The 22,482-nt window shown below is 43.5% G+C and overlaps 1 protein-coding gene across 1 annotated transcript; it reads left to right on the plus strand.

The window, feature by feature from the left end:
* Positions 1-18,427: 18,427 nt before the first annotated feature.
* On the plus strand, positions 18,428-19,360 carry LOC143654481 (olfactory receptor 13A1-like). Its single transcript, XM_077126466.1, has one exon. The coding sequence runs from the start codon at positions 18,428-18,430 to the stop codon at positions 19,358-19,360; it is 933 nt and encodes a 310-aa protein (XP_076982581.1).
* The last annotated feature ends 3,122 nt before the right edge of the window (positions 19,361-22,482 follow it).

The following is a 22,482-nucleotide window of genomic DNA, read 5'->3' on the forward strand; positions in this document are numbered from 1 at the left end:
TATGGGGAAGTCTTGGAGAGCTGAGAAGGGAGAGAGGGAGGGAAGGAGAGAGAGACAGACAGAGACATAGAGACAGAGAGGTTGAGCAGGGGGCCTCAATTTGGCTTCCCTTGGACTCCTGGAAACTGGGGAGAGAGCCAAGAGAGAAAAAAAAGTGAAAGCACATGGCCAAGCTTCCTGGCATTCACCAGTCCAGATAGAGAGAAGTGCCTTCTCTATAAGAGGCTTTGGGCCAGCCAAAGCATGTTACTGGATTTTGGCTTTCAGATTCTTCACTGCGCCATGAGACAGAACTCAGGAGCACAGACCAAAGAGTAAATGGATAGAAAATTTATCGAGAACACATGAGGCTGGCCAGATGATTTTTGACAAGGGACTGAGTCTACTCAATTGGAGAAGAACAGTCTCTTAAAAAAATAATGATTGGAGACTGGATGTCCATAGGCAAATGAATGGAGGTGGGCCCCTACCTCTCAATATATACAAAAGTCATCTCAAAATACATTAAAGATGAAAGTGTAAGAATAAGAACTATAAAAGTCTTGGAAAAAACATAGGAAAGCATGTTCAAGACATTGTGTTAGGCAATGGTTTCTTAGCTTTTACACCCAAAATTTGATCAGGAAAAGAAAAAATTGATAAGTGAGACCTCATCAAGATTAAAAACCTTTGTTTTTAATCATGAAAATGATTCCATTGTGGTCTGTGAAATATGTCATCTAATTTCAATATTTTTTAATGTATTAAGATTTTATCTAAAGTGTAATATATGGTCTATCCTACAAAATGATCCATGTGCACTTGAGAGGAACATGTAGTCTGCTGTTGCATAGAGTGTTCAATATTTGCCCATTAAGTCTACTGATTAACAATGTTGCTTAAGTCCTCTGCTTCCTTATTGATGTATCAAATATTGTGAGTTCTGTATTGAAGTCTACAACTATTATTGTAGAACTATCTATTTCTCCTTTCAATTCTATCATTTTTTTCTTCATGTATTTCAGAGACCTGTTAGGTTTTGTAACGGTTAGGTTTTGGTGTCAATGTGGCCAAGTGATTAAGGCCAGTTGTCTGGTAAGGCAAGCACTGGCCTGGACATTGCTGTATGGGTATTTTGTGACTGGTTGATGAACCAGATGATTGGTGTATTATATCATCAGTGTTGATTGTATCTGTGGCTGCTTATATCTGTGATCAACTAAGGCATATCTCCCACAATGAGATAATCCAATCAGTCAAAGCCTTATAAGGAAAGAGACTCACTGCTGCTTCAGCCAGTGGGTTGCTCCTGTGGAGTTAGACCAGACCCTTCATTGGAGCTGCCAGCTTCACAGCCTGCCCTATGGATTATTGCACTCTTCCATTCCCACAGTTACATGAGACACTTTTAAAATCTCATATTTACAGATCTCCCCTGTTGGTTCTGTTTCTCTAGAGAATCTTGACTAACACAACTTGGTACTGGAAGTGGTTTTGTGAAACAGAATCTTAAAAATGGATGTTTACAATTGTCTTTTTCCTCTGACTAGATTCAGAGGTACTGATGACGCCATTTATAATAATTAAGGTGTCAATAATAGTCTATGGGGTGAGTTGGCAAAAGAGATACTCAAAATATCACCATTAGATTCTGTTAATTGTATGTTTATATGAGGCTCTGGGTGAGAATGTATTTGACACCTTTATGGAGTTTTATGGAATTAAGAGGAATAATTATTTTGGCTGGTTGTTGTTAAATATGCTGGATACAGTGATGAGGGAAAGGGATGAGCTGAAAGCCCCACATTTGCACTTTATGCATTGTGTGAACTATGTTAGCTTCCTGTATTCCCTGAAAGAAAATTTTATTTCCTGTGGTTGCAGATTTGAGATCTCTGTAAACCAGACAAAGCCTCATTATGCAAGATTTACAACATAAATTAAAATATCAACTTGCAGGGTGTCTGCTGTTAAAGTTATGGCTTTTATTGGAAAAAATGGAACCCTGAAATGTGGGATGTGATATATGGCTTGAAATTGATGGCAATGGGGAGAAGGGATCCCTGGAATCTGCTGAGCCTTTGCTAAATAGATCTGTAATGGACTGTTCTGAGGAAAGAGCTTCCTGATCTCCAGTCTCCCTTAAGGAAACAGCTTCCTGGCATATGAGTCTCTCCATAGGAGTCTGCCATTGAACCTCCACCTAATGAGATTAAGGTTTCAGTGCCTGCTAACCCTGTAACTACCTCCCTTGGGGAAAAGACCCTCACTCCTCTGTCTGGGGCAACTAATCCTGTTTCATCTGATGAAACCACAAAGGAATGTATGGAAGTAATTGGCTTTAAATCCACTTCTATTTCTTTACATGACCCACAGCACCAACCCCTTTTTCTTCAAGACCTATAATAACTAGACTAAAGTCCCAACAGGCCCTAAAAGCTGAGGTACAAAGTGCCATCCATCAGGAGGTATGTTATACTCCAAAATAACTGCATGAATTTTCTAATCTACCTAGAGAGAAATCATGGAAATACGTAGGGGAATTGATATTAAGCTTGTTGGATAATGGTGGAAGGAATATAAAGTTAGATCAAGCAGAATTTATTGATATGGACCCACTAAGTGGAGATTCTGCATTCACTGTTGTAGTTTGAAGGGTTAGAAAGGGTATTAATAATTTGCTTGAATGTTTGGCTGAAACATGGGTTTAAAGGTGGCATTTGACATTAACTGTGGTCAAATGCCAGACATTTGACAGATGCCAGAACTGCCCTGGTATTAATGCCAGAACTGCCCTGGTATTAATGTAGATGAGGGGATCCATAAGTTTAGAAAAGTTGGAATGTTAGCATAGTTTTAGCATGAACAACCTGCTCACATACCCCAGGAATGTCCAGGGAACACATCTTTTGCTACAACCTTGAGAAATAAATTTGTGAGAGTAGCTCCATTATCCCTGAAGAGTTCTGTTGCCACCCTTCTCTGTATGTCAGATATTACTGTGGGAGCTGCTGTCACTGAACTGGAATCTTCAGACCCAATGGGGATGATTGGATCCTGAGTTGGCAAAAGCCAGGTGGTGACAGTAAATCATCATAGACAAGGTAGGCACAGCCACCATAAAGGCCAGCAGACTCAATACAGGAGTCAAAATAATCTGACTTACAGAAACTTGTAGTGTTGCTTAGAAGATTATGGGGTACCTAGAAGTTAAGTAGATGGGCAACCTACTAAATTCTTGTTTGAGTTGTATAAGCAGAAGAAATCTAGGTCAAGTGAACAGAAGTTTAACTTGAATCGCAAAAACAAAGATTCACAGCCCCTTAATCAATTCCCAGACTTGAAACATTTTACAGACCCAGTGCCCAAAGAATGAGGGAATGGTCAGGTATCACTTGTGAAGGACCCTTTTACACTGCCCAAAATTTATACCATTAACCTTTCTCCCAGCCTTCCCCAAGGAGGCCTATGGCCTTTTACCAGGGTGACTGTGAACTGGGGAAAAGGACATGTTCACATATTTTGAGGATTATTAGACATTTCTCAGAAGTGACACTAATTGAAGGAGACCCAAAACATCACTCTGGTCCACCAGTCAGAGTAGGGGCTTAGAGACGCCAGATGATCAATAGAGTTTTAGTTCAGGTCCACCTCAGAGTGGGTCCAGTAGGTCTCTCGGCCCATTCTGTGGTTATTTCCCCAATTCCAGGATGCATAATTGGAACAGAGATACTCAGCAACTTGCAGAATCCCCACATTGGTTCTCTGGCTCATGCAGTGAGGGCTATTATAGTAGGAAAGGACAACTGGAAACCACTAGAACTGCCCCTACCTAACAAAATAGTGAATCAGAAGCAATACCATATTTCTGGAGGGACTGAAGAGATTAGTGTTACTCTTAAGGACTTAAAGGATGCAGGGGTGGTGATTCCCAACACATCCCTATTCAACTCTCCTATTTGACCTGAGCTGAAATCAGATGGAACTAGAAGTATGACAGTGGATTATTATAAACTTAACCTGGTGATAACTTCAATTGCAGCTGCTGTTCCAAGTGTGATATCATTGCTTGAGCAAATTAACACATCACCTGGTACCTGGCATGCATCTATTCATCTGGCAAATCCTTTTTTCTCAATAGTGTAAAAACCACCAGAAACAGTTTGGATTCAGCTGGAAAGGCCAGCAGTATACCTTCACTATCCTGCCTCAGGGGTATATCAACTCTCAAGCTCTATGTCACAACCTTGTACCCAGGGACCTTGACCATTCTCCTTCCCACAAGCTATCACACTGGTCCAATATATTGATGATATCATGTTGATTGGACCTAGTGAGGAAGAAGTAGAAACCACTATAAAATTATTGGTAAGGCATTTTTGTGTCAGGGGATAAAAGATAAGTACAACAAAATTATAGGGGACTTCCACCTCAGTGAAATTTTTAGGTGTCCAATTGTGTGGGGCATGTTGAGATATCCCTTTTAAGGTAAAGGATAAACTGTTGCATCTGGCCCCTTCCACAACCAAAAAAGAGGCAATGCCTATCTGATCACCTTGGATTTTGGAGAAAACATATTCCTCTTTGGGTGTGCTACTCTAGCCCATTTATAGAGTGACCAGAAAATCTGCTAGTTTTGAGTGGGGACCAGAAAAAGAGGAGGTTCTGTTACTTGGGCTATATGATCCAGTAGATCCAATGGTGCTGAAGTGTCAGTGGCAAATGGGGATGTTGGCTGGAGCCTCTGGCAAGCCCCTATAGAAGAATCACAATGCAGATCCTTAAGACTTTGGAGCAAAGCCTTACCATGTGCTGAAGATAACTACTTTCCTTTTGGGAAACAACTTTTGTAGGGACAGGATGCTTAACCAAGGGCCACCAAGTTACCATGAGACCTAAATCGCCTATCATGAGCTGGGGTTGTTTGACACACCAAGCCATAAAGTTGGGCATGTACAACAGCACCTTATCATAAAATGTAAACAGTGTATTAGAGATAGGACATGAGCAGATCCTGAAAGCACAAGTAAGGTAGTGGCCCAAATTCCCATAGTCCCCACTCCAGCCACATTACCTTCTCTTTGCCAAACCAGAGCTATGGCCTCTTGGAGAGTTCCTTACAGTCAGTTGACTGAGAAAGAGAAAACTCAGGCCTGGTTTACAGATGGTTCTGTATAATATGCAAGGGCCACCTGGAAGTGGACAGCTACAGCACTACAACCCCATTCTGGGATGTCCTTAAAGGACAGTGGTGAGGGGGTAATCCTTCCAGTGGGTGGAACTTTGAGCAGTGCACATGGTTGTTCATTTTGCTTCATAAGAAAACTGGCCAGAGGTGCATTTATAAACTGAGACTCATGGGCTGTTGCTAACAACTTGGCTGGATGGTCAGGGACTTGGAAGGAGCATGATTGGAAAATTGGTGACAAAAAAGTTTGGGGATGAGGTATATGGATATACTTTTCTGAGTGGGCAAAGAACATGAAGGTATTTATTTCTCATGTGAATATTCACTAGAAAGTGACTTCAGCAGAGGAAGATTTTAATAACCAAGTGGATAAGATGACCTGCCTATAGATATGTCATCCTCCTTCCTCAGCCACTCCTGCCATTGCTCAATGGGCTAATGAACAAAGTAGGCATGGTGGTAGGGATGGATTTATGCAAGGGCTCACAACATGGACTTCCAATCATGAAGGCCAACCTGGCTACAGCCACTGTGGAGTGCCCAATCTACCAGCAGCAGTCACCCACACTCATTACCGGATATGGCATGATTCTCTAAGGTGAATAGCCTGCTGCCTGGTGGCAGGTTGATTACATCGGCTCTCTTCCATCATGGAGGGGGCAGCTATTTATTCTAACTGGGATAGAATTAGACTCTGGATATTGGTTTTCATTCCCTGTATGCAATGCTTCTGCAAAAACTACCATATATGGACTTATGGAATGTCTTATCCACTGTCATGGTATTCCACACAGCATTGCTTCTGATCAAGGAACACAATTCACAGCAAATGAAGTATGGGAATGGGAACAAACTCATGTAATTCTCTGATCTTACCATGTTCCCCATCCTCCATATGCAGCTGGATTGATAGAATTGTGGAAAGACTTTCTGAATATCCAATTATGGTGCCAACTATGTGGCAATACCTTACAGGTCTGGGGCAGTGTTCTCCAGGAGACTGTACTCTATATCAGTGTCCACTCTATGGTGCTGTTTCTCCCATAGCTAAGTGTGTTAGTTTGAATTTATGAACCCCAGAAAAGCCATATCCTTTAAACCTAATTCAATATTATTGGGTAGGAGATTTTATTGTTCCCATGGAGATGTGATCCACCCAACTGCAGGTGGTATAACTTTTGATTGGATGGCTTCTATGAGCGGTGACTCAACCCATTCCAGGTGGGTCTTGATAAGTTTACTGGAATTCTTAAAACAGGAAACATTTTGGAGAGTCCCTTTTAGAACCATGAGAGGCAGCAGAGCCATGCAGTCAGAGGCAATTGCAGATGAAGAAAGAAAATGCTCCTGGGGGAGCTTCATGAAACAAGAAGCCTGGAGAGAAAGCTAGGAGATGCCATCATGTTCACTATGTGCCTTTCCAGTTGAGAGAGAAACCCTGAAATTCATCAGCCTTTTGAACCAAGGTATCTTTCCCAGGTGCCTTAGATTGGACATTTCTATAACCTTGCTATAGTTGGGACATTTTCATGGACTTGCAACTTTACAAATTCCCCCATTTAAAAGCCATTCTTTTTCTGGTATATTGCATTCTGGCAGTTAACGAACCAGAACACCAGGATTCATGGGTCCAGGAATCGAGGGGTGGAAATGGGATAGACACCACTTACTGTCACCTCTAGTGATCCACTAGGAAAATTTCTGCATCCTGTCCCCAAAACCTTAAGCCCTATTGGTCCACAGGACTTAGTTTCAAAAGGAGTAATGCTCCTATCATGAGACACAATAACGATTCCATTGAACTGGAAGTTAGGATTGATACCTGGTCACTTTGGGCTTCTCATGCCATTAACCCAATAGGCACCAAAGGAGATTACTGCTCTGTCAGTGATGATTTATCCTGACTATCAAGGGAAAATAGTACTACAATTACACAATGGAGGTAAAGAAGAGTTTTCCTGGAATACAGGAGATCCTGTAGGGTATCTCTTAGTAACCATGCCCTGGGTTTAAAGTCAATGGAAAACTATAACAACTTAATCCAAGCAAGACTACCAATGAACCAGAAACTTCAGGAATGAAAATTTGGGTCACCCCACCTGGCAAAAACCCATCACCAGCTGAAGTGATTGTTGAGGGTAAAGGAAAAATGGAATGTGTAGTAGAAGAAGGTAGTGATAAATATGAACTATGACCATGTGATGACTTACAGAAATGAGGACTGTGATTGTATGAATATTTCCTTCCTGTTTTGTTATGAGTATGTTCATATTTGTAAACAAGCAAATATCTTGTTTTCCTCTTATCACATGACATAAGTTGTATTGTTCATGTTATAGTATTTAAGTCATAGGTTTTGAGTTGAAGAGTGAATGTCACCTAAGAGATAATCCAATCAGTTGAAGCCTTTCAAGGAAGAAGAGAAACCCATTGTTCCTTCAGGCAGTGAGTCTCTCCTGTGAAGTTTGTCCAGACCCTTCATCAAGCCACCAGTTTCACAGCCTGCCCTATGGATTTTGAACTCTTCCATTCCCACGGTTGATTGAGACATCTTTATAAATCTCATATTTACAGATCTCACCTGTTAGTTCTGCTTCTCTAGAGAACCCTAACACCAGTACATATATGTTTTAATCCCTATAGCTGCTTAATGGACTGAAACTTTTATCAATATAAATACCTTTGTTTGTCTCTTGTAATCTTATATGAATAAAGTCTAATTTGTCTAACAATAATACAGGCATTCTAACTTTCTTTTGATTACTGTTTGCAAGGGATATCTGTTTCCACGCTTGTACTTTCAGATTCTTGGTTTCTTTTCACAAGTGAGATTATTGTTGACAACATATAGATGGATCAAACTGCTTCCATCCAACTCACCAAACTCTGCCATTTAATAATGATTTAATCACTGAAATTTGAAGTAATAACAGAGAAAGAAGAATTAACTTCTGCAATTTAGCTGTTTGTGTTCTGTCTTGTATGTTTTGCTTCTCAATTAGTCCATTACTTCCTTTTTTGTGTTTCTTTGCTTTTTAGTAGTGTACCATTTTGATTCTCTTCTATTTTCCTTTTCCTTATATATATTTTACATTTTCATAGTGCTTACCTATTCAATTACAATTAATATCTTAAACTGAAAACAATTTGGTACAACTATTATTAACCTAGTCTCAGTTGCATACAAACTCTACTCATGTGTATCTCATTACCTCCCCCTTTTAATTATCATCTCAGATAATATCTTAATCATTTTTCTTCATTAACTTAGATATAAAATGTTATTTTACATAGTTATCTATTAAATCATATGTAGTTAAAAAGCAGTTACAAGCCAAAAGAAAAATGATAAGGGATTTTTTTATTTACCTGTAAATGCCTTGATATCTTGGTTAACAATTGTTGATTTTTTTCTTTAAGGGCATTAAGTTTGCCATCCCACTGTCTCTGATTTCCATTGTTTCTGATGAGATTTACTGTTATTCTTATTGGGGAACCTTGTAATTCACAAGCCAATTCTTTCTTGCTGCTTTCAAAGCCCTCTCTTTGTAATTGTATTTTGACTATTTCACTCAGATGTGTCTTGGAGTAGATCTCTTTGAGTCTATCCTGCTTGGATTTTATTGAAATTCCCAGATGTGTAGATTAATGCCATTTACCAGATTTAGGAGTTTTTCCCATTATTTCTTGAAATGCTTTTTGTGCACCTTTTTATCCCTATGGTCATTTTGGGACTCCAATGATTTGTATATTGGTATGCTTGATGGTATCTCACAGGTCCATCAGGCACTGTTCATATTTCTTCTCTTTTTCCCTGTCTTTTCCTCACACCAGATAATTTCAATTGCCTATCTTCAGGTTCACTGTTCCTTTCTTCTGCCAGTTCAAATCTCCTGTTGAATCCATCCAATGAGTGTTTTAGCTCAATTACTGTATTTTGCCACTCCAAAATCTTTGTTTGATTTATTTTATTTTTGCAATTGCAGTATCTTTATTTGGTTCAGACTATATTTCCCTAATCTCTTTTAGTTCCATTTATATGGATTCCTTTAGCTCATTGAACATATATTTCCAATGCAAGATCTTTATGGATGGTTTATGGCAAAATGTTTTTGTCAAGTAGATGGTTTAGACTGTTCTGGTTGAGTGTGTGTTTTGCAATATTTTTTCAGAAGTCGACATTCAGAATATTATGTTCCTTCTGTGGAAATTCAATTCTTGCACTTCTCTGGGATTGCTAGCTTTTTGTCTTCTTGTAGAGGGCTGGAGCCATCAATATGTAACATTTTAAAATTATTTTTGCTCCCAAAGGGGTAATGAAAACGGAAAAGAAAAGAGTGAGTATTTTTCTGCTTCTTTACCCAGAAGAAGCATTGGAAAAGTGTCTGCCTTCAGAGCTGGCTCCACCCAGCAGTCTGAAGGAGTTGATCCAAACTTGATCACACCACACACACACATACCCAACCCACCACCACATTTTATTGATTATGTCATTATAGTCCATTTCACACTAGAAAGCTTCACTGTAGCCTGGAATTTAGCCCCACTGCTGCCTGCCAGATGACTGAGGAATAGAGGATGGTAGTCACTGCAAAGAGGGTTAAATTCACAAATATTTACTGCAGTTCACCAGACTCTTCTGCCAATTCTTCCATGGATGCTGCAAAGTGTTCATTAGACTCCATGGAGCTTCCTACTCTGCAACCTTCTCTCAAACCTCTATGTATCATTTTTTGATGTAGTAGGGAAATTTCCAACACCTATTTTGACTTTTCTATTGCTCCATTAATGCTATTGGATTTGCCAACAGTGGAGCCTTATGGCTAAGGTTGTGGTCCTAAAATCAGAACCTGATGTGAGCACTGACAGTACCATTTACCATGAAGAACTGAGCAACTTTGTGGCTGCCCTTCCTCTCAGCTTGCTCATTGACAAAACAAAGATAAGTGAAATGATGATTTTGCAGTCTTGGCAAGTTTCAGGGCCATAGGAAGTGACTGATGATGGTGGTTCTGATGAGGTTCTACTTGGGAAAGTTGAGGCCTTCCACCTGCTGGAATAGAAGCTTCCTCCTGTTTTCAGCACTGTCCACCCAGTGTCTGAAGACTGTATGACACGTCACAGGGACAGCATAAGGATTCATGGAATGAAGACAGTTTCCCAGACGTTGATTAAAGTAGCTCTGAAAATCTGGAGCAAGTAGGAAAATGGGTAAGGTTAGCTGTTTTAAGTCTAATTGAATCCATAATACTACATTGGGTACCAAAAATGAGGTGGAACAAAAAACTCAAAACAGGTTCTATACCTTTGTGGACATGGCTTAGTCTTCACAAGGCAGGTATAGGGTGGAGAAGATAGACAGAGCTCATGATCATGGGAGAGGATAAAAGAAATCAGGAACAGTGGGACAGGGAGGAGCAGGCTCCAGGGAGGCAGACCTTAGGGTGCAGGATATGACCCACCTGTGAATATAACTTGGGCCAAGTTTAAAGGATTGATGACTCCATGCCAATCATTTGCCACCAAGTAAGGTATGTCAGGTGTCCTCTTAGAATTGAGGAGCAAGTTTTCAGAACATCCTCAGGACCCAAAGTAGAACCAGAATGTCTAAGTGGTGTCTTCTTCCAGCACAGCTCTCAGCCTTCTTAGTTGGCTGGACACAGTGGGCACTCAGCCCATGAGAAGACTTTTAGAAAGTGCCATGCAGTCAGGTAATGTGGATAAAATGTGACATAAAGCTGCATGGAAACATTGGTACAGACCCAGGGAAGGGAAATGAGAAAAGGACAACTTCATCCCTTTATAATTTAATGTAAACCCTATAGGTCAGATGGCAGGTAAATAATCTGGCCCAACTGGAACCACCCTCTTCTACCAACATTTGGGAACTCAGTTCCAGGGCCCATCTGTGTAGGCTCATTTGGTCCTCAGGGTTGAGCAAGCTGGTCTGAATCCTCATGTCAGTGGAGTGGAGACAGGCAGTTCTCACTGTGCCCCTCTGTGCTGGTTTGAAACTGCTGAGTAACACAGAAAAGTCATGTTCTTTAATTCTGATTCAATATTGTTGAGTGGGATCTTTTTTATTAAGTAGTTTCCATGGAGATATGACACACCTAATTGTGGGTGGGACCTTTTGATTAGGTGGTTTCCATGAAGATGTGTCTTTACCCATTCAGGGTTGGTCACTTACTGGAGTTCTTTAAGAATTAACCATTTTGGAAAAAGCTTAAGAACTGATAGACAGAGACCTTTGGAGATTCAGAGAGAAAACACCCATGGGAAAGCCATTTTGAAAGAAGAAGCTGGGAGAGAAAGGTAGCAGACACCACTGTGTGCCTTCCCAGTTGACAGAGAAGGCTCAATCATCTGCCGTTCCTAATTCAAGGTAGCTTTCTTGGATACCTTAGTTTGGACATTTTTATGGTCTTAGAACTGTGAATTTGTAACTTAATAAATTCCCTTTTTAAAAGCCAACCAATTTCTGGTATATTGCATTCTGGCACTGTTTAACAAAGCAAAAACAGATTTTGGTTCCAGGAGCAGGTTGCCGCTGCAGTTTGCAAATACCAAACATGTTCGAGTGGCATTTTAGATGGAGAAGGGGAAGATTCTGGAAAAGTTGTGAAGAGCTGGATAGAGAAGGCCTAGAATGCTTTGAAGAGACTGTTGGTAAAATGTGACACCTAAAGATTTTCTGATAAGGCCTTAGACAGAATAATATGCTTTTGCAAACTTCAAGGAGGGCCATCCTTGTTTTTATGTATCAAAGAATTTGTCAAAATTGACCACTGGTATTCAATGGAAGGCAGAATTTAAAAGCTATGAGCTTGGATAATAAGCTGAATAGATTTCCAAATTAAATGTGGAAAGTGCAGTCTGGTTTCTACTTACAGCTTATAGTGAAATGCAACAAGAAAGAGATAAGCTGAGAATTGAATATTGGGTACAAAAATCCCCCCAAAAACATATATTGATGGTTTGGAAAATTCCAGGCTTCTAGGAAGGCAAACCCCAGAGAATAGTGCCCCACCAGGAAGGGAGACCACAGAGAATAGTGCCCCACATGAGAATTTAACCAAACATGGAACCAGTCAGCCATTACAGAACAAGCCGGGATTGGAGATAGAGTTATCCAGAAAGGAGTTATGGAAAGTCCAACTGTCTGGTGGTTATGATCCCAATATATTGCAGAGAAAATGAACAAGAGTACTGTGGGATCTTCAAAAATGGAACCACTGCCAGTCTGAACTAAAAGGGACATAAAATGGGCAAATTAAAGGCAAAATAACTTCAAAGGCAGAACCATGAGTTAAGATCTAAAGCCAAGAAAACTCAGGCTAGGAGAGTGGAACCACTATGCAGTTGAAGAGGATTAGTTTTCCCCAAAGGCAGAGGGTGAGCCTTCTACTTTGTGGCTGAGGAAGAGTTGCCACCCCAGACCTCAGTAAAGGCAGAGCATATAAACCAGGGATTGTGAGGAGCCTGGCACCCCATTGTTCTGCAAGTGTTCAACCTGTATCCCAGAAGTGGCGGAGGTCCTGGGTACTGCCCTGAAGTTTGGAGAGGGTAGAGTTGAGAGAAAGGTGGATCCCCCAATGCACCCCAGAGCTGAAACTCTCACTGTGCATCAGGGATGTTGCATAGGACCTTGGAAAATATGGGATTGTAACTTTATAATGTTGTGAGTATAAATGACTCAGACTTTGAAATCTAATACAGTTTTCCCTACAGATTTTCAAAATTGTTTGGGTCCAGTGACCCCAGTGTTTCTTCCAATTTCTCCCTATGGAAATGGGATGTATTTATCCTATGACTGTTTCTCCTTTGTAAGTAGGCAATGGATAATTTACTCTGAGACTTACAGGTTCAGAGCCAGAGGAGAATTTGCCTTAGGACAGACCATACCTGTAACTGACCTTGATGACATTTAATACTGGTTTTGAGTTTGTATTGTGTTTGTATTTTTACTGAAATGGTTTAATGCTTTGTATTCTTGTGGTGGAATGAAGGCATTTTTTATATGGAAAGAACATGTCCTTTTGGTTCCAGAGAGTGGAATGTGCAGGTTTGAAATTATTGTGAAGCCCAGAAAAACCATGTCCTTTAATCTTGACTCAATATTGTTGAGTGGGATCTATTTTTAAGTTGTTCCCATGGAGATATGGCACACCCAATTGTGGGTGGGACATTTTGATTAGAAGGTTTTCATGAAGATGGATCTTCACTCATTCAGGGTGGGTCTTACTGGACCCATCACTTACTGGAGTCCTTTAAGAGGGAACCACCTTCACAAAACCTTCAGAGCTGGCAGACGGAGATGTTTGGAGATGCAGAGAGAAAATGCCCCAAAGAAAACCATTTTGAAAGAAGAAGTTGGGAGAAAAAGCTAGAAGACATTGCCATGTGCCTTCTGAGATGACAGATAACCCCAAACAACATTTGCCCTGCCTTGTTTCAAGGTATCTTTCTATGGATGCCTTAGTTTGGATATTTTCATGGCCTTGGAATTTGAACTTGTAACTTTAAAAATTCCATTTATAAAACCTGTTCTAGTATATTGCATTCTATTGCCATTTAACACACAAAATATCCTCCCTCCAAGCCTGTCTTCCTCATCTCCCCCTACCAAGCCTTGTACACCACACACCCCTTCTCAGGTGGGATCATGTGGGGAGACCCTACAGGAATTTCTGAGGGAGAAACAATGGTCTGAGACTGAGCTTGGGAGGAAGCTCTCCTGTATCCAAGCCCTCCTTCCAAGCACCTGCCAACTAGAAGGGGGTCAGAGGGACCTCCAAATTCTGGGCTCTCACAGGAGATCTCACTGTCTCCTGCTCCATCTCCCTCTCCTTGATCACCTTGGCCTCGGGGGTGCTAATGCCCACCTGGTGCAATCTCCAGTAGAACCCCTGCCCCTGCTCTCCTACCGCCCAGTACCCCTGATCCCACAGAGTGACCCCACTGCTTGCAGCAACTAAGTGCAAGAATAATCCCTAGACACGGTGCTTTTCAAACGGGAGAGTTGAGGAGGCACAGGCAGGACCCTGGTCTTCTGGCCTACCCCTGCCTTATAAATGGCCCTTCCCAAGGGAGCATTCCTACCTCTTCCTGACATCAGGCAGCTCGTCTCCCTCCTGGCCCAGGGTCCCTTTTTCTAGTCTCCTCTCCACAGACTGAGCACAGGGTCCCCTCAATGTGGGCTCTGCTGGCTGAACCTGGACAAGGCAGCCCCAGGCTGAGCCCTGCTCTGTGGGCTGGGCCTGCTCCTGGCAGACCTGAACCATCTGGAAGAGAGAGACTGTTACACTGTGTGAGGGTCCTTCAGCCCCAGGACACCTCTGCACATGTACCAGGAGCTACAAAGGTTATGAACAGATTCTTACAGATAATGACACTTATAGGGTGTAGTGATGGTTGCCTGTTAGGGTTCATGATAACCTGGAGTCAGAGTGGCAGGGATCTTCATGGCTGATTATTTCATAAATCAAAGCCATCCCTCAGAGAGTAGAGTGTTCAGTCAGGAAATACAGATGAAGCTGAAGATTACAATTCAATTACATTAAATTATTAAATTGTTCAAATTTTTGTGTTGTTGAAATTTAATTGCATTATCTATCATGTGAAATATTTGACAGCTGATCAAAAATTAAAAATATGCATTGAGTGATAGAGTTCAAGGATGCTAGGGCATTTTGAAAATTATAGGGACTATGGTTTTGCTTTCACAAAGTTAAGAACTACTTTTAAATTATTAACAGACTTCTCATTTTTATTATGACAAGTGTTGGCATGTCATGTTTTCTGAAGCTGGTTCCTAAGAAACGTTGCTGGGTTTTCCAACTCTGTATTATCCTCCTAGTTCCATATCCTGGACATGTGTAAGGAGACCACCAGCAGGTCCTTACTGATCAGTTGTGAACCTGTCGGTCATGTGGGGGAGGCAGCAGGCTGCAAGGAGCTTACTACATGGTCACTCAGGCCTCAGCACTGCACCTGCTCCATGTCTGTCCCTCTGAACTTCCTGGGGGCTGAGAGCTGCCTGGCCCAGAGGCAAGACTGACCCTGCTGAAGGATGGGGGCCCTGAGTGACTGAACAATCCAATCTTACCACGGTCACCTTCTTCAGTGGTCAGCCTGCTGAGAGCATGCACCCTGATTGGATGTGACAGGAAGGGAACGTTCCTTTGGGGGTCTTCCTCCCAAACCATAACCCAGTCTACACCCAAGGAGAGCATCAGACAAATCCCCCAGAGGGCTTCCTACACCGTCCCTGAGTGGTCATCCTCAAACGGTCAAGGTCATCAAAGAAGGACAGTCTGAGAAACCTCAGCACCAAGCAGAGCCCAAGGAAACATGACCACTAAATGTCATGTGGTGTCTGGGGTGGACTGTGAGACAGAAAACAGGCATTTGGGAAACCGAGGAAGTCTGAGTAAGTGAGGACCTCTGTTAGCAATAATGGATCAATACTGGTCCTTCCACGGAGAGGAATGTTCCACCCTGATGCAGTGCACACTACCCACGGGGAATTGGGCATGGGGTGCCTGGGAGTACTCAGGGCCACCTCCCATGTTTCTGTAAATCTTCAACTTGAGGGGAATTTATTGGATTTAGGAAGAACTCTGCCTTCCTGCAGGGTGGGCTTTGCACAGGCCCTTGTATGGGTCATCAAAGGAGGAACATTTGATCCTGGGATTGGGCCAAGAGGCCAGAAGCTCCCCTGCCAGGCTCAGGCCAAGGGGTGAGGGGCTTGTCCCAGGAGACAGACATGGGCCCTCCCCATAGCCTCAGGGCCCTGTCCTGCCCTGTTACTGCCTCAGGTCCTGACCCAGCTGCCACACCCTGGATACGGCGCCCACAAGGCCCTGTTTACCTCCAGCTGGGGTAATTGCTCCCTGAGGGCCACTCTGGCTGCTCAGCCATCCCTCCTCCCCAGTGACCTGGCATCCACCCTGGGCAGATGTCCTTTAAAGGACAGCAGCAAACAAAGGAGGCCCCAGATGAAGGGAATCAGAGCTTTTACTCCCAAGGTTCCAACTTCTCTTTCATCAGAGTAAGGATATTGTTTATCTCTCATGAAAATGGGAACATCTTCTATTTAGACAGTAAGTGACTAGGGACACTTCCCTTCTATGGACAGGGAGTATACTAACTGTCAATAGCTGTCCATGTGTTTGCCCCTTCAATTGGCTCTTGAACTATCTTCCCTGATTTTTATCAGTGTTTCCGAATAGACAGTTTTACTGTGGAAAATATGCCCTTGCCTTCGCATCCTTCTTGTCTTTTACTATTTCAGTGTGAAGCGCTGAGGGGCCCCAAGACTCTCTGAGCTCCTGGGTTCTACTACCTGTGGCCCCACCCGTGAGGCTGATCAGTAAGAGGGCAACAGGCACTGTGGTTTCGCCTCCAGAATAGGTCAAGGTCTTTAAAAGGAGCTGCTCTGGCTACAGAAGCTGGAGGTGGCAACTCAGCTCCCTGTGAATCTGGGGCGGGAGGCCCTGCGGTGAATGTGCAGATGTGCAGGCAGAGTGCGCCCTGGACGTCAGCGTGGACTTGGTCTACAGGGGCCAGAGGGGGGCTTGGTCACCTGTGCCTGTGCCGGAATGGTCGTGTGCATAGGGGAGAAGGGGGCGTGGGGGGTGGTCACTCCATGGCCCCTGTGTGACCCTCCAAGGTGAGCCCCCTGGAGTGCAGAGCCCCACTCTGTCCTGTGCACCTTTAGCACCCCAGTTCCGCAAGGACACAGCTTGGGCTTTGGTCACTAGCCTGTGCAATTCTCGGCCCTTGCAAAGGTGGGGGACAAACAGGGCGAGGAGACTGAGCAGGTCACAGTCAGCACTGTCACAGGACCCCAGCACACCTGCTCCTGAGCTCCACCCTCTGGATGTTCATAGCCAGGTACATATTTCTGCAAATCCACAGCATCTCTGTTCATGGGACACTGGGATGAGACCAGCCCTCTGGACGGGACAAATGTGTTGACAGATTCTTGTTCTCAGACCCTCCTTACCCAGGGGAAACTCCCAGGGCAGGTGCTGGGACCCTCTCTCTCCCTGGGCTGCCTGGACCTGGGGTGTGCAGCAATCAGGGGTGGGTGGAGGGAAGTATTTACCTTGGGGGAGATGGATCAGCAGCTCCTAGGTGGACAAGTGGAGCTCCAGAAAGATAGTCTCCTTGTCTGTCCTTTGCTTGGTTGGGTCTGAGGGGCCAGGGTAAGTGTTGGGATGCTGGAGGTTAGAATGTCACAGGCCTTGAGCTGGGTGGGTGAATTGGCAGGATGCCCTGGGGGCTCTGGTCAGGGTCTGTTCTTTTCTTCACTGCATCCCTGGCCCTAGTGCAACCTCATAAGCTTCCCACTTAGCCCATGAGAACCTGGATAGGGTTCAAGCCTGGAGTTGGGCTCCTGCATCCAGCTGCTCAGATGCAGCTCTGGGTGCCTGTGGTCCAGCCACTCCTATTTCTGGGTAGCAGAACTGAGTGGACAGGCCAAGGTGAGGTGGCTGTGGTTTTGACTGAAGAGCCTGACATCAGGTCAATGCACATGAGCTCTGACAGTGTCCCCCACCTGCTCCAAGCATGATGGCTGCGCCCCAAGCCTTGGACTGCTCTGGTGTTATGGACCATTTCCCAGGTTGCACCCTGAGTAGCTGACCCCTCAGGTTACCTGAAATCCCCACCTGAGCCCATCAGTGCTACCCACCTTGCCCTTTCTGAGGGTGAAATTTCCATTCTTTCTTTGAGAAAATGTGCTGTGTGCAGCTGCCCCATCCCCAGCTGAGATGGTTTTCCTCTTTGGGAGCACAGAGGTCTGGAGCCCTCTGACATGTCCATCTGGACATCTATGTCTTCTGAGCTCCATGAACCACCTATAAGCCACTTTCACATATCAGTTTAACATAAAAAATAGTCACAATTAAAGTGAGCACAGACTGTACTTTCTATGTAAGCTCTAAACTCTGCTGCCCCAGCCACCACCTAGAAGCAGATGCTGTCATGGCAGTTGGTTCTGAGTGCTGGGAGGGGTTCTGGGTATTAGGGTAGCTCCAGAGGGGAGAGCAATTCATTGGATTGTCTCCCTTAGTGCTTGAACCTATGCTAAATCTTAGCCATGCGTTTCCCAGGGTGAAGGCACCACCACACACATCCTGTAGTGTCTTAGTGGGACCTGAGCATTGAAAGGACCCATCATCCACCCCATCCCTGTGTCTTCCTCTACTAGGTCCTGGTTTCTTCCCTGGACCCTGGAGACACCCCCACCCAATGGCCGCAACCAACCACACAGCCGTGGTGGAGTTTGTCCTGCAGGGCTTCTCCAAAACCCCCCAGCTTCAGGGTTTCTTCATTGCTCTCTTCCTCCTCCTTTACCTGACTGCTCTTGCTGGGAACGGCCTCATAGTCATGGCCATCTGCCTGAATCCAGGTCTCCACACCCCAATGTACTTCTTTCTCACCAATCTGGCCATTTTGGACATCATCTGCACATCCACTGTTCTCCCCAAATTGCTGGAGAACCTAACGCGAGAAGGCAGCACCATTTCCTACGGAGGCTGCATGACCCAGCTCTTCTTCCTGACCTGGTTTCTGGGAGCTGAGCTGCTGCTGCTCACGGTCATGGCCTATGACCGCTACATGGCCATCTGCCGGCCTCTACACTATCACACACTGATGAGCAGGCCCCTCTGTGTCCTGCTGGCAGGCAGCGTGTGGGCGGTCAGTGGGATCAACACCTCTGTGAACACTGGCCTGATGGCACGGCTAACGTTCTGTGGCTCTCAGCAGATCCCTCACTTCTTGTGTGAATTTCCCACACTGCTGCTGCTTGCCTGTGGCCCAACATATCTGAACAACATGATGGTTGTCTTTGCAGACCTGTTCTTTGGGGTGGTCAACTTCCTGCTCACCATGTTGTCCTACACCTTCATCGTTGCCAGCATTCTGCGCATCCGCTCGGCCGAGGGCAAGCGCAGGGCCTTCTCCACCTGCTCCTCCCACCTCCTGGTCGTCTGTCTGTACTACTCCAGTGTCATCTACACCTACTTTCTCCCAGGGTCTGGATCCTCCATGGAAAATGGCAAGGTGGTCACCGTCATGTACACAGTGGTCAGCCCCACTCTGAACCCGCTCATCTACACTCTGCGCAACAAGGATGTAAAAGTGGCTCTCAGGAGGGTGTTTCCTGTGTTCAGTAAATGACTGAAAATGGCCAATGTGAATTTCCCATGTTCAGTAAATGACTGAAAATGACCAATGTGAATTTTTCTAGATGCTAAGGAATGAATTAAAAAATAAATTTTGGGATCTGGTACAAGTGGAATGGAGAAGAAGGTAATTTGTATGATATATATGTATAAACAATGTGCTTTCCCAATGGGAACAGGCCAAACTTCTATGGGGAACTTTAAACTTTCCAAGGAACTAAACAGATGCTCTGAGGGCTTCAGGGAAGCAGGAAGTAAGTGGGAAACACAGGGGGAGTCAATAGCCAGGAAGAACAGCAGGAGGCTCTTCAAGGCATGTCCTTTGCATCCTCCCTCCATGGTCTGCTGATGTTTTTATCCCAACATGAGGACCAGGGAACATGGCTGTAGTCTTCTTGTGTGGGTAACACTGCCTCTTCCTCTTTCAGAGTGGTGTCTGGGGTTCTGGATTGAGGGCCGTTATGCTCACTGCTTAGGCTATTTTGATATCAGTCTCTTGATATTCTGCTTTATAGACCTCACCTGGACCTCCTCTTGGAGAGGGTTTGAGGAAGAGACCAGAGTCACTGGTCCTCACCATGTCTGTGGAGGGTCATAGCCTTGGCACCATGGGGTATGAGAGGTGGTGTCAGTAGCCTTCCCTCTCATGATCTGCAGAGCACAGGTTTATTTTATTTTTTCCTTTCAGAAAAGGGCAACATCATTCTTAATTTTGGTTTCTCTTTTATACAAAAGCTTCTTTGTCATTATTCTTTGGGTTCCATTGATTCTCAATCTTCTCCATCTTTCCTCTTCCTCCTTCTTTTCATCATTTTCTTTGTCTTATCTTCTGCTTCTAGCATCTAAATGTTTGCGTTTTCACTGCTTTAGCCTGTAATCTTTTCTTCTCTCAGTAATTGCACTCATGTACAGATATGCAATTATCATTAATATTTGCAGCAACATCTAAATTTTAGCTATATACTATTCCTCACCTACAAACCCCAGACTCATTGATAACTGCTGAACTAACTTACCACTTTGAATCTCCAGAAATTTTATCCAACAGTCCACATGCATGATAAGATTCCCACCTAATTGTCAGAGTCACAGTCACTGAAAGATTCTGGATCCTATTTCCTAGCCTATGTGTGCAAAGCATCCTCACCTCCTAGTGATTGATTCTGAATCCTCTCTGGTCTGATGCTTCTTCTTTAACACTCACCTGAAGGAGCCATTGCACCCCTGCTGCATGTCTTAACACCTTCCACTGGTCTGTCCACAGCCGTTCGTGACCTCCCAAGATCAGGCTGTGCCCTGTAGTCAGAGTTATACATTTCATAGCATTTTATTATGTAAAAGTTTTGAGGCTATAGAAAAGTTGAAAGAATTTTACAATTAACTTCTATTTGCCCATTAACCTGTTCCCACAATTGTTTTTTAGTTGTCCATTTATCCATCAATTCAACTAGTTTTTTAAGTATTTCAAAGCAAGTTTCAAACACTAGTACTCTTTCCTCAAGTACATCTTTGTGATTATCATTGAAATGGGTTTAACATCTGTTTAGTTTCTTTTCCCCTTGTTGTAAACTTTTCAATGACATGTATAAACATGTCTGCACATTTTCTGAGTTATGACAGGTGCATACAGCTGCATAACCCAAACCCCTATAAGCTATAGAATATAACTCCCACCCCAGAAGTTTCCCTCCAGCTCTTGTCCAGTCAATCCCCTCCAACTTCTAGTGTCACCACCGATAAGTGAGAATTCTGGTTCTTCACATGTTCACAAACAATTGGTGTTATACAGAGAAATGTTTTAAAAATTGAAATCTAATTATGCTATTTCCCTGCTTGAAGTCATTGAGTATCTTCCTATTGTACATGGTGAAGTTACAAATTCCACATGATCTGGCCTGTACTCTCTCCTTTTCTACTATAGGATATAGTACTATAAACTTCCCCTTAAGTACTGCTTTACAAACATCATGCAAAATCTGATACATTGTGCTACCATTTTCATTAAATTTGCAATGCTTTCTTACATGCTTTGTGATTTCTCATTTCAAGCAGGTGCTATTTAGAAGTGTGTTACTTAGTTTCCAAATATTTGAGTATTTTCCTGTTATCTCTGTGTGGTTGATTTCTAGATTAATTCATTTATTATCACAGAACATAGATCATATGACTTGATTCCTTTTAGACTTGTAAGGCAGGTTTTATGGTCTCATTTATGCTCTTTTCTGGTACATGTTGTTGAATGGGGAAGAGGGAAGCATGACCTACAGGATTAAGAAAGAGTTTGAAGATCAGCAAATCACCACCCAGTTATCCTCTCCTTTCCCCAAATCTTCATACAAAAAGCAGTTGCACAACTGTTCCTTGTTGTGTTCCTTACAGGTTTCCAAGGGCCCTGTGACCTGGCTCCACCCCTCTAACCCCCTACTCCCTAACCCTCCCCCCTGTTTGAGTACCCATGTCCAGCTCTCCATCTGTCTGCCTGCCTGCCAGGCCCTCACTCACCTCTGTCACTTCACCTGGCCCAGGCATGTGCGTCCCACCGTTCTCAGATGAAATGCCACCTTGGGAAATTTTTCCTGCCACTTTTTCTAAAACCTTTCCTCCCACTAGTTACATTGTGTAATTCTGTTTATTTCCTTTAAAACATTAATCACTATGTGACATTATCTTGTTTATTATTTATTCATTCACACTTTACTTGAATATAAGCTCCATGAGCTCACAGGATTTGTCTGTTTGGTCCAGTGCTGTGTTCTCAGCATCTAAGATGGTAACTGGCATGCAGCAGGCATGTAATAAGTACTAGTTGAGTGAATGTATGCTTCCCCACTGTGAAAGCAAGTCCTAAGAGAATAAGGACCCAATCTGCCTATTTAGAGCTGAGTGTGAAGCAGAGTGCCTGGCACATAGTAGGTGCCTGACACACACTTGTGGAGAGAATGGCACACCCACATACTTTTGGAGAGCTCTGATGCTAGACTACTATGTGTAAATGTGATGAGTGTGAGGACGGGACCTCTTGTCTACATGATATTTTATGACCACCGATGTCAGCTTTAGATGACAACCAGGAAGTTAGAGAAGGAAAGTGTCGGGGGTGACCAAAACCTGCAGTGC

The sequence above is a fragment of the Tamandua tetradactyla genome, chromosome 13 (genome assembly GCF_023851605.1).
Source record: "Tamandua tetradactyla isolate mTamTet1 chromosome 13, mTamTet1.pri, whole genome shotgun sequence".
In the NCBI taxonomy this organism is placed as follows: domain Eukaryota; kingdom Metazoa; phylum Chordata; class Mammalia; order Pilosa; family Myrmecophagidae; genus Tamandua; species Tamandua tetradactyla.